The sequence below is a fragment of the Benincasa hispida genome, chromosome 2, assembly GCF_009727055.1.
Source record: "Benincasa hispida cultivar B227 chromosome 2, ASM972705v1, whole genome shotgun sequence".
Taxonomy (NCBI): Eukaryota; Viridiplantae; Streptophyta; class Magnoliopsida; order Cucurbitales; family Cucurbitaceae; genus Benincasa; species Benincasa hispida.
This window is the reverse complement of record NC_052350.1, coordinates 88,914-100,705: the sequence shown is the minus strand read 5'-3', so window position 1 is coordinate 100,705 and position 11,792 is coordinate 88,914. Positions and strand designations below refer to the sequence as shown.

At 29.4% G+C, this 11,792-nt stretch overlaps 1 protein-coding gene and 1 long non-coding RNA gene across 2 annotated transcripts; one reads left to right on the top strand and one right to left on the bottom strand.

Moving 5' to 3' along the window:
• Nucleotides 1-1,068: 1,068 nt before the first annotated feature.
• On the top strand, nucleotides 1,069-6,907 carry LOC120070954. Its single transcript, XR_005480091.1, has 3 exons — nucleotides 1,069-1,218; nucleotides 2,213-2,257; nucleotides 6,708-6,907. It is a non-coding gene; the product is annotated as an uncharacterized LOC120070954 (long non-coding RNA).
• Nucleotides 6,312-8,335, bottom strand: LOC120070953 (transcription factor CYCLOIDEA-like). Its single transcript, XM_039022888.1, has 2 exons — nucleotides 6,931-8,335; nucleotides 6,312-6,751 (listed from the first exon to the last, which is right to left on the bottom strand). The coding sequence occupies exons 1-2, from the start codon at nucleotides 7,906-7,908 to the stop codon at nucleotides 6,683-6,685; spliced, it is 1,047 nt and encodes a 348-aa protein (XP_038878816.1). The 5' UTR covers nucleotides 7,909-8,335; the 3' UTR covers nucleotides 6,312-6,682.
• Between the last annotated feature and the right edge of the window lie 3,457 nt (nucleotides 8,336-11,792).

Genomic DNA, 11,792 nt, shown 5'->3' with positions numbered 1-11,792 from the left:
ACAAAAGTATTAATCTAGTTGAGATATCTCGTTACATCTACTGATCCCTCTTGTCATGTCGATATTGTTTAAAAATATTTTTAAACAAGATACTAGAGGATAAAGAGAGATTAGGAGGTACACCTAGACACATCTCAATTAGGTTGATACATCCGTAGCATCCTCACCATACATCTAGGTCTCAAAATGGTGTACTTTTAGTCATTAGGTTTATGATTTGATTTCAATTTAATTCCTAGTTTTCAAAATGTTCCAATTTTATCTGTGAGATTTGAGTTTTGAGTTTTGTTCTAGTTTGGTCCCAAAGATTCAAGATTTACACTTTTTACTTCAAATTTTTTTAAACTAAATACTCATTTTTGGTCTTTGGCATTAATACCTATTAATTAATTTAAAATAAATTAGGAAGTAAAATTTTAAATTTAAAATTGGAAAGATAACGTTAATTTGGTTGGCCTTTGGGTGTACTAAATCCACTCTTTTTTGTAACTACAATGCTTATTCAATATCTCTAAAATTAATTGGAAGGCATTCTTTTAGCTTGCTTTCCCACTTTCTTCTTTTGTTTCTCGAGCTCATCTCTGGTTCGATATATGTATTTGATAATATGTACTCTCCTTTTGGCTCAATTGAAGTAGTATTGGGGTATAATGAGGGTGCTACAATTATGTTGACCTAATCGAAATGTTCGAATGTACTTACTGATCACTTGTTTCTTGTTTCAAAATTCATTGTTATTATTTGATTAATACACACATCAACAATAAAGACAGAAAAACGAGTATTTAGTAAAAAAAACTTGAATAAACAGCCAGTAATATAATTTAAATATGTTTTGGGGAGGTTAAGAATAAAATCACCATTTTATGAGATAAAAGATGGAAATCTTTCAAGTGGTACTAGAGAAAAAGAAAAAAAAAAAGAAAAGAAAAAGAAAAAGAAAAAGAAAAAGAGGGTATCTTTTTTACTTTTACTTTACCAAAATGATGGGAATATGCTCTTTTGCATTTTAGAGGAAAGATAACTCTCATGTATGTTCCCCCCACTTTTTCTTTGTTCTACAAAACAGACAGTAAAAAAAACAGGCTCTCTCATTATTTTGAAATAGGGTTTTTCTTTTTCTTCTTCTTGCAGAGGTTAAATTTCATCACTTTACAGAGGCTTTCATGGAGTTGCTTGAAATTTCTCCAACTTCCAAGTTCTATCATTCCCAACTAGGTATTTATTTATTTATTTTATTGGAATTTAGTAAAATAATGCTGAAGACTAAAAATGAGTAGGAATTGAATTATTCTTATTATTCTTATATTCTTAAAAACAGAATATACCAATTATTGTTGGTAATGTTGTTTTCTGCCTGTTTGGATGCTACAACAAATCAATTGTTGAGTTTATCATTTGGTTTCTGTTATAGATTCTACGCATTGAGTTCTTGAAAAAAAAAAGTTTAACTCATGTGATATTGAATCTTTTTTTTTTAAAAAAAAAAAAAATTAATTTAAATTTAAATTCACGAGCAAGAATAACCTAATTCATGGATTGATTACGAAATTTAAATAGACATTGTTCTTTTTAGGTCTTGGGTTGCAAAAGATTAGGGATAACGATCCTATATATCTCCCTCAATGATGCGTTATTATCTATTTTGGACATAAATTCTTGTGACTTTGTTTTTTGTTTTACCCGAAATGAATCATACTAATAGAAGTAGTCTTTTCACTTATATATATATCTATAATCACTTCCTTCCTTAGGTAATATAAAACTTTATTTGCACTTCTAACGGATCTTTCTTCAAACAAAGTGCCGCCAAATCTCCCATTAAGAGATGTAGTCGTTCATTCTTCCGAATTTTATACATGTCAACTCTTTTTCATGGGAGCATATTGCCTATCCGATAGAATTTAATCATAGATCATTACACCATTACTACATCTTTAATTTCAAAGCTCATGTCTAATTTGTTTAATGCTCAAAGAATTCTACTAACATGATTAAGTCAGAGCCACAATTATAATACTACTTATATAGGGATCACAATAGACCCTCCACATATGTTCGGCTAAAGGAGTTTCTAAATAATTTCAACGTTGTAGAATGTTACTAGTATAAGCTCATTCTATTATAATTAATTAAGCATTTGATTAGTATTCTTCTTCTATCCTATATCGCTAGAGACCTTATTTTAGTATTGACGATTGAATAATAACAGGTTATTATGATTTTGAGAAAGCTGTCTTTTGAAACCAACCGAAAGGTAATGTCATCATCGACTTATTCTAAGTAGTTATCTTCACTTATATATTCATGCTATTCCTCTTATCTAGTCAAATGAGATATGAACCAAATACTTTTAAATCCAACGTTAATTATAAATCATGTATCAAGTTAGTGAAATTGATTTAATATTTTTTTAAAAAGATTAAAAGAACACCAACCGTTGAACTAAATTGAAAATTTTGCTATGAAGCCAACTAAAAAACCTACAAAAATTTTATCTAATAGAGAACATCAAAATAATCTTCCAAATAAATGCCCCAAATCAATAATGAAAATACTCCAACGTAGCCAACAAAACAAAGTAGATAAAAAATAAGCTCATAAAATGTCTAATTCCAACTAATTAATTAAAAATTTAGGCAGAGTTGGATAACCATTTGTTTTTGGTTTTTGGTTTTTGAAAATTAAACGTATTTTTTTTCTTTCTTGTAATGATTTGTATCTTTCTTAAGTATAATGTTTAATTTTTTTTTTTCTAGAAAAAGATACAATCGGGATCAGTAGGTGCATTGGGATATCTTAACTAGGTTAACACCTCTTTAGCACCATCATCATATCTCCAACCCATTCATTAATCATCAATAAAGACAAAAGGAGGGTTGGAGATGAGTCCAATAAGAAAGTGCAAGTTATGAAAGCATTAAAATTTATTGAAAATGCAAATACACTGTTTAATTCTCAACTAACTTTCAAAAACAAAAACAAGTTTTTAAAAGATATGAGCTCGTTTAATAACTATTTATTTTTTTATTTTTTGTTTTTGAAACTTAAGTCTATAGATACTACTTCCACATCCAAATTTCTTCTTTTGTTATCATTTTTTACCAAGAGTTTGAAAAACTAAGCCAAATTTTTAAAACTAAAAAAAATAGTTTTTAAAAATTTATTTTTATTTTTAGAATTTGGCTAAGAATTCAACCATTGCGTACTTAAAAAAGATACAAATCATTGTAAAAAATGAAGAAAAAATAGACTTAATTTTTAGAAATAAAAAATGAAAAACGAAATCGCTACCGAACGAGAAGTTAAATATTAAAGAAAACCAAGAAAAAACATTTGTGAAGGACTCTTCTATAATAATTACTCCAAACATGCTTGTCAAATTTTAGAAACTCCCAAAACGAATCTCGCCTGTCTCTATGGAATAGAAATGTTCTTTTTATCTGTCAGTCTTTTTTTTTTTAAAGAAAAATATCTCTAATATCTAAACACTAAAAATGTATGGATAAATCACTATCATAATATATGGATAAATTTAAATATTTATGCAAGATTTTAAATAAAGAAAACAAAACAGTAAATCTGAACTTTAGAGAGGAAAAAAAAAACACTAGCCCGTCTATTAGATGCATTTTCTAAAAATTAATAGTTGAAATTGGTTTGTACATTCATTTTCTAGATCAACAAGATATTTTATTTTATTTTTCTTTAGATTATAAACAGTTTGGAAACATAATTCTCCTTGTATTTTCATTTATTTTTCAACCATAAATAAAAATAATCAATGAACACATGGACAGTTAATATAATAAAACACTAAAGATATCATGCATAATTAGCAAAAAAAAAATTTTTACTTTAATTATTGAATTGTTTTACAAAATCATTCTGCCAAGCATATTGTTATATCATGAAAACAGTTTTCCATTCTGAAAAACATAATAATGCTTTAAAACTTGACTTCCAAATACATCAAGACTTCAAGATTAATTTATATATATTACCCAACAAAAATTTAACTATATGTACAACCCCCATTTTTAAAAGCTGGTTACTAAAATCCAAATTATATATAACTTCCCCAAATTGATAAAAAGTAAAAAAGAATGAATTCAAATCAGTGACGATGTAGTTTTATTTAAAATAACTAATTAAATATAACAGGTTCCTATTTATGTAGATGTCTAGTAAGAATAGTAAGAGGTCGAGGATAAAATCTTAGTTAAGCTGTTGAATTAAACTTAAGTTGACGACTATTTATCTAACATATCATGTTTTTTCTATTTATCTTCTTTCCCTATCTTTCAACTATATTTCACTAATTAGGAATGAGTTCAAAACACGAAGATCACTCTAATTCTCGTTTATCATTAAGAAATGGATCAAAACCTAAAACACATGATTCTCCATATAGTCTTAAAAAAAAAAAAAAATGCTAATCCTAAACACATAATTATAAACTTATGAAAAGAACTATATAATATTCAAAACACTACAAAATAAATTAATAAACACAAACAACCCTTCCTTATTGGTTCAAGAAACAAGCTGGGAAAAGGCACTTTTGAGTTTTGTTTCATTATTAGGAGCAAAGAAATTTTTGATGTTAGCCAACAGAACATTTCCCAAGGTTCATGCATGTATCTCAAGGCTAAACTGGACTTTTCCATATGTTTATCCTTTCTTCCAATATCATCCAGCCAATAACAACAAAGTTAATTCATATATTTCTAATAAACAAAAAGGGAAAACACTATGCAATTCATTAATTTACATAGTAAAAGTTTCATATGTTTAATGCCATAGAATCATTTGAAATGTTGAAAATTGTTTCTTAGTATGGTGTGAATGGAGTTACATAAAATATGGGTTTGGTTTGTACTATGTAGTGGATATTAATTAAATCATGGGTCATTCAATCACTTCTCAAAAGTTTTTCCTCCTCTCTTTTTAATGCACTACTTATATGGGCTTAGAAACATAACATGTAAAGAGATCTTATAATTATCCTCTAGTTCATCACTTTTTTATAATAAAAAACTCTTATAATTTATTGATCTTTTTTTTTTTTTTTTTTTTTTTTTTTTTTCTATATAGATACTTTCATTTTTTTTCTTATTTGTTCAAATTCGGCCTTTAGGAAAAATTGTATTTTATATAAGATATAATTTACAATTAATTAATTTTTTTTTTTTTTTTTTCTTCAAATAAAATATTAGCATAATTATATACAAACAAAAGGGGAAGGGCTAGGAAGATAGAACACTAAACTATATTATGACTAGAAGTGCTTCTTACAAATATTATGATATATTTCAATTGTTAAGACATTATCTCATTGGCAAAAAAATCTGAAATTCAATTCTCAACTCATATGTTGTTGAACATAGGAACAATTGAAAGTATTAAATTTGCATAGTTTTCACTTTCTTTGAATTGTTTTTAAATTTTCAACTCTACTTGGAAATTAGTCTTCAATGTCAAAGATGTATACCCTAGGTCATGTTTGATGATTTCATTTTTAGTTTCTGTGCTTGAAATTAATGCTTGTGTTTCTCCCATATCTTTTTTTTCATGATGTTCATCTTTTTTTAAAGAAGTATTTGAATTTTTGGTCAAATTCCAAAAATAAAAATAAGTTTTTAAATACTACATTTTCTACTTTTTCAAAATAATTTGATTTAATTTTCTAAAACATTCAGAGTATGATGAAGATGCTAATGAAGTGTCAATCTAGTTTAGATGTCCCCCTGTATCCCCTGATCCCTCTTTCCTTTAGTATTTTGTTAAAAACAAAAGATAAAAAGTGAAGAATGAAAAAACAAGCAAACTTATTGGTTGGAGTAGTGTAAGCCTAAATTTTAAAATATTAAGACCTTCGTTTAGTAACCATTTGGTTTTTTGTTTTTATTTTTAAAATTAAACTTATAAACACTACTTCCACCTCAAATTTCTTTATTTGTTATTTACTTTTTACCAATAGTTTAAAAAATCAAGTCAAAATTTGAAAATTAAAAAAAAAAAAAGTGGTTTTTCAAATTTGTTTTTGTTTTTGAAATTTGGCTAAGAATTCAACCATGTACTTAAGAAAGATACAAAATATTGTAAGAAACGGAGAGGAAATAGATTTAATTTTCAAAAACAAAAAACAAAATAATTACCAAATGATGCTGAATGTTTATCAAATGGGCTTTAGTTATTTTTATTTTTATCTCTTAAAATTAAACTTATAAACAATACTTCCACCTATATGTACATTTGTTAGTTTTGTTATCTACTGTTTGCCAATAATTTCAAACACCAAACAAAAGTTTTGAAAAGTTTTTAACAACTTTTTTCTTCTTCTTGTAAATATGACAAAGTATTCAAACTTTTGTTTATAAAGATGAAAACAAGACATAAAATTGAAATAGTTATCAAACCACCCTAGATATTCTGTTGATCCCCTCTAATTAATTTGTGTTTGCACATTCTAGAGTTTAATTAGGAAAAGAAATGGCATTATAAAATGAAGATGTTTTATGTATAATCATACACTCCAAGTAGAGGAAAATAAGATAGAAATGAAGAAGAGGCAACACAAAGCATTATGAGAATGATAATAATTTACCATTATTGGACACACTTGAAAGTATATAATTGATTCTCTGAAGGGATCAGTCTCAGTTTGGAGATAGTAGAGTTAACATATGCTATGATTGTTGTAGGGCTCCCATGGTTTTCCAAAGAATTGAAAGTCTCCAAATGGATGCTGAAATGTAACCCCAATTATTATAAGAAAATGGTCAGAAATGTATGAACCAACAATTTGTACTTGAAACATTTTCTTGGACTTTACCTTTTAAAAGGGTATAGATAATAATCACTTGAGAATTTTGAAACTGAAATAAAAAATAATAATAATTTAGTTTGTTGATGTTTGGAATTTACCTCTTGGGAACTTCCATTATTGTTGTTATGGAGAGAATTGTAATAAATAGAGTTATTGGATGGGCTCCACCTCCCCATGATCATCAAACAATCATCAGTTTCATGATCTATGATTATTCCTTCATTTCTTGTTCTTAATTGCTCCTCATTACCATTATTTTCCATTTGGGTAGTATTCATCCATGATGAACTTATTTTGCTAACATGTTGTAATTTTGTTGTTGTTGATGTTGCTTCAATTTGCAGTTGTTTCTCTCGCGTTCTTGCTCTCGCTCTCGCTCTGGCTTTCTCTCTGCACTCTCTCGTGAGGGGGTGGAATGCCATTTTTCTTCCAACCCTACTTCTCTTTTCTTTTTTCGTCGCTTTTCGTCCTCCTTCTAATTCTTTGGTGTTGATGTCGTTATTGACGACGGTCGTTTCGTCAATAATCCCGGACATGACTTCCCCGTCCGAAACCGACGATGGACTCCTCGTATCACCATCGCGATCGTGGTGATGTAAGTTTTGTTGATCCCTGGAGAGTTTCTTGATCGCATGTCTAGCTTGAAAGAGCAACCACTCAACAGTTTTGCTAGCTTTGTCAACACCAAGCATATCTTGTAGACCAAAAAACTCTTTAGCCACAGGCAAGGATAGCCTCATTCTTCTATCTCTTGGTCCATGAAGAGTGTTGATTTTGCTGTGTCTATCTCTCTTAGATGAAGCTCTTTTCCTTTGAATCATTTGCTGCTCCATGATCATCAAGTCTTGTTGAAGAACATCATTATTATTATTGATAGTAATTCTTGTTGATGGAGTAGCAGCTGGTTCTTCATTCAATGGAATATGATGAAGAAAAATATCATGTTGAGGTTGTTGTTGTTGAAGAAGAAAGGAAGTACAATTAGCATCATCATCAAAAGGAGAAGGAAAGTGAAGAAAAGAATGGTCAGTGAAAGAGATGGAGTCGTTACTACTACAACTATTGAACACAAACATATCTCTTTTAATTTTCCTCCCTTTGATATGGAATTTGCAAAAAGAAAAACAAACAAACAAACAAACCCTAGAGGAATAACATAATGACTAGAACTTTGGGGGAAATAACTAAAACCTCTCCTTGTCACAGAAGCCAATTGAGAGTGACAATTATATATGGAGAAAGCTGCCTCCAATATAGCTGCAAGATAAACCTCATATGGTTTAGCTAAGAAAGTTGAGAAAGACCAAAGATATACATATATATTTGGCAATAATTTAGGAAGGAGAGTTGAGGGAATTTAGGGATAGTTGAGAAAGACAAGACCTTGAGGGGGATATAGCAATGGAAATGGAAGGGGAGGGGTTTGTTGAAAGGGAGAGTTATGAAAAGGGAAAGAGAAGATGAGAGGAAGAGCAATTTGGGGTTTGGAAAGGGTTAAAACTAAAGGGTTCTTTTCTTTTGAGGAAAAAGTAGGGATCTTTAGAGTGAAGTGATGTATATGGAGAGAGATATAATAATATTAATATATAATGGCAATTGAGTGGACAGAAGTCACCTAGTATTTGTGCCACTTCACGTGGCTTGCAGATGATGACTTTGACACACACACACACACACTCTCCTTTTCCTCCTTTCTTTTCCCTTCTCACTTCTCCACCGGTCTTAACCTAAAGAAGAAAGAGATAGATAAAAGGGTAAACTATAATCCAACCGTTTGGACCGTTGAGTTCGTTATTATAGTTTAGAGGTTATAATAATATGTGTTTAGGGTATAAATAAAAATTATTACAACAAAGAGAAAGAAAAGACGAATAAAAAATAGTAAACATTATAGTAAAGAGGGATTTAGTAATAGTAATATAGATCGTTGTAGGTTATTATATAGTTGTAAACGCTACTATTATATTTGGAGCTTCAAAGATATATAGAGTAAGTTATTATAGTCTAATGCACCAACTTCAAGTTGGGGGCCGAATACCCCTTAAAAAAATTTATCCTTTCAAAAGTTGTAAGGTTATGATCTCTTAATATTTCATAAACATTCCAAACTACCATTAGAAAGGAAATCATTTAAGATATCAAATGGAAATTGAAATCTAAAATGGTGTGTAACGGTGACCAAAATTTGGATTGTCATACATTTCTAAGGATTATGGTGCGTATTTCTACTTCAATGACATACTCGAAATATTGCAACTTCTAAAAGAATAGGGGTATTGGCAAATTGTTAGAAATAACACGTTTAAGTTTTTACCTTACAAAACTAGCATCTTTTTTGAAAACTTGTAAAAATAATTTTTCTCGGTTCATCTCAGGCGAGATCAACCATGAGATTTTAGTTAAAAAATCAAAATTTCCAACTTTTCAATTGTTTGGAGCTTTCTCGGTATCTCATTAGATTATACACACCGAGATTATGTGCATCTTGGTGTTAATCCCATGCAAAATAATTCAAGATTCTATATATTTGAGTTTTATTGGTGAAATCCTATAGACATAATTAACATCAAAGTTCATATATTTGAGCTTTCTGGATGGAATCTCGAGCAGGATACACCGAGATTCTATATATATCCCAAACCTTACCCAACTTTTTTACAAAATTTGATATTTCTCATAATTTAAAACTGTTGAATCAATTTAGAAAATCTATTTTGATAATTGGAAAACTCATTTGAAAATTTGAAAATTCATACAATTGTGAACACAAATTATGCTAAAAATTTGAAAAATTACGTAATAATTTGATATAATATTTAGTAAACATAACTGAATTTGGAGAAAATTTAAAAATAATAGAAGATTTGGTATAAGATTTGAGATGATTACTTACCGAAATTGCCAAATCTCAACAGGCGAGATGTATCGAGAAGACCCAAAACAATGATAAGTTAGAAAAAATAATTTTTTAACTAATTCTCGATGGTCGATCTCGTCCGAAATGGATCGAGGAAAACTATTTTTACGAATTTTGAAATCTTAAAAATTCTTGATGATTTCCCAAAAAAAATCACGTATAAACTTTTTTTTCCCATTTTCTTAAAAAATCTGCCGTTTGAGGACTTCTTTCAATTACGATCATATCACTGAGTGCATGGATTCCATTATAAAAATGTGGTGTTTTTCACCCGGTTTGATTTCTGGGCTAAACAAGGGTTTGTATTATTAATACAAAACACACCTTTGTTTTTTTTTTTTAAGGGGGTGATGATCCATCATTCATTGTTGTGAATTTGTATCATTATTTTTACCTTGTATTTGTATTATTTGGAATTGGGGATGAACCAATTTGAATGTTGTATATGGCAAGTCCACGTGGGTGTGGATAGGCTTATGTGTATATCTATATCTATATATATATATAAACCCTATGAGTGAAAGGACAATTATTTCTCTCTAAAACAGCAGTGTACAACTCTGAATAAGCCTCTGTCTAGAGAGGCAATGGTCTCTGTTATTTGACTGGTGTCTTCTTTTCTTCTTCTCTCTCTCTTTTATTTCTAGTCTGTTTCCCTAGTGTCACTTTCAACAAAAAGGAGGGGAAAAAAAAACCATCTCTCTCTTTGTATGAAGTGTTTTTGTGTGGAGAGAATGTTGTTATTGGCACTGGGCCTCCTCTCTATGCGTGCTTATCTAATTACCTTTTTCTTCCAACCAAGGAGTGCAATAAAGGTACCTCTTCTCCCCTTTCTCTTTCGTTATAAAGCTTTCAACAATATATATTTTTATTTTTAAAAGTTTTGTTTTGGTTTGTGCTTGTACTTGCCACTGCTAGATACCTATTTATCTAAACCGGAAAAGTAGTCGCCTGTGTCCTGTGTTGCACTCATTTTTTTTTTTTAATCGTTCAACATTCTAACCACATTGAAAAGGATTTATATTCAACGTATTAGATAGTATGATTTCATCTTAAAACCAAATAAGTGTGGATATGAATTGCAAGCAATAACACTTTTAAGATTAGTAAGTGTATACACTGACACTTTTAAATAATTGTAAATATAGTAAAATGTATCGATAATAGATTCTGATGTGATAGACTCCTATCAATTATATAATTGATTGATAGACTCCAATAACTAATTTTGCTATACGTGTAAATTCTTTTAGATTATATGGATTTGATTGCTATACATTGGCAGCTACCCCTATGTAGCTAATAGATTTTGTTGTGAGCTCATTAAGTTCAAACAAACATTTGATTTGAAAATTAAGCTCATTAACTCCATATGGAAGGACATGTTAAGGACCCCACATAGGAAACATCATAGGATCTCTCAATGTTTATAAGATAGATGAGCTATCCCTTTTGTTGCCATTTTAAAATGGAACTCCATGTAATCTAATAAAGTGTATCATAAGTTGAACCTATATTTTTGCAGCTTAAACTCAAAAGTAAATTTTTTAAAAAGAAAAAGAAGAGAGTTTAATATGTGAAAAACTGTAGTTGAATAATTAGATAAATCGTAAAGAGGTATACTGAGCTTGCACAAAAAAAAAATGTGTATTTAAGATGCGTTCATCTGACACACTTTTTTTAAAACAAAAACACACAGTTAAGGAATCAGTGGATGCAATAGAATATCTCAGCTATGCTTACACATTCATAGTATCCTCATCATATTTCATTCGGAAAGTGATTTTATTAGCTTAAAAAAGAAAGAGGATACAAGATGGATCTAACACACCCTTCTTCAAACCGTTAACCAATCACCAAATGTCATAGCCACCATAAGAAAAATCCCCCCAAAAAAAGAAACCCCATTTCTCATCTCATGCAAATAAAACAACCCTTCATCTTCCCCTTTTGCTATAATTATGAACTAAACCCCAAGAAAAACACATTCATTTCTTCCCCAAAAATCACTTGCCATTTATACATGCCGGTCTCTCTCTCTCT

What these genes read in the sequence shown, in the direction of transcription:
- LOC120070953 (XM_039022888.1), bottom strand. Translation starts at nt 7,908, where the DNA reads ATGTTTGTGTTCAATAGTTGTAGTAGTAACGACTCCATCTCTTTCACT. An exon ending in ATAATGGAAGTTCCCAAGAG is followed by an intron (nt 6,752 to 6,930) that starts GTAAATTCCAAA and finishes GTTACATTTCAG; the next exon opens with CATCCATTTGGAGACTTTCA.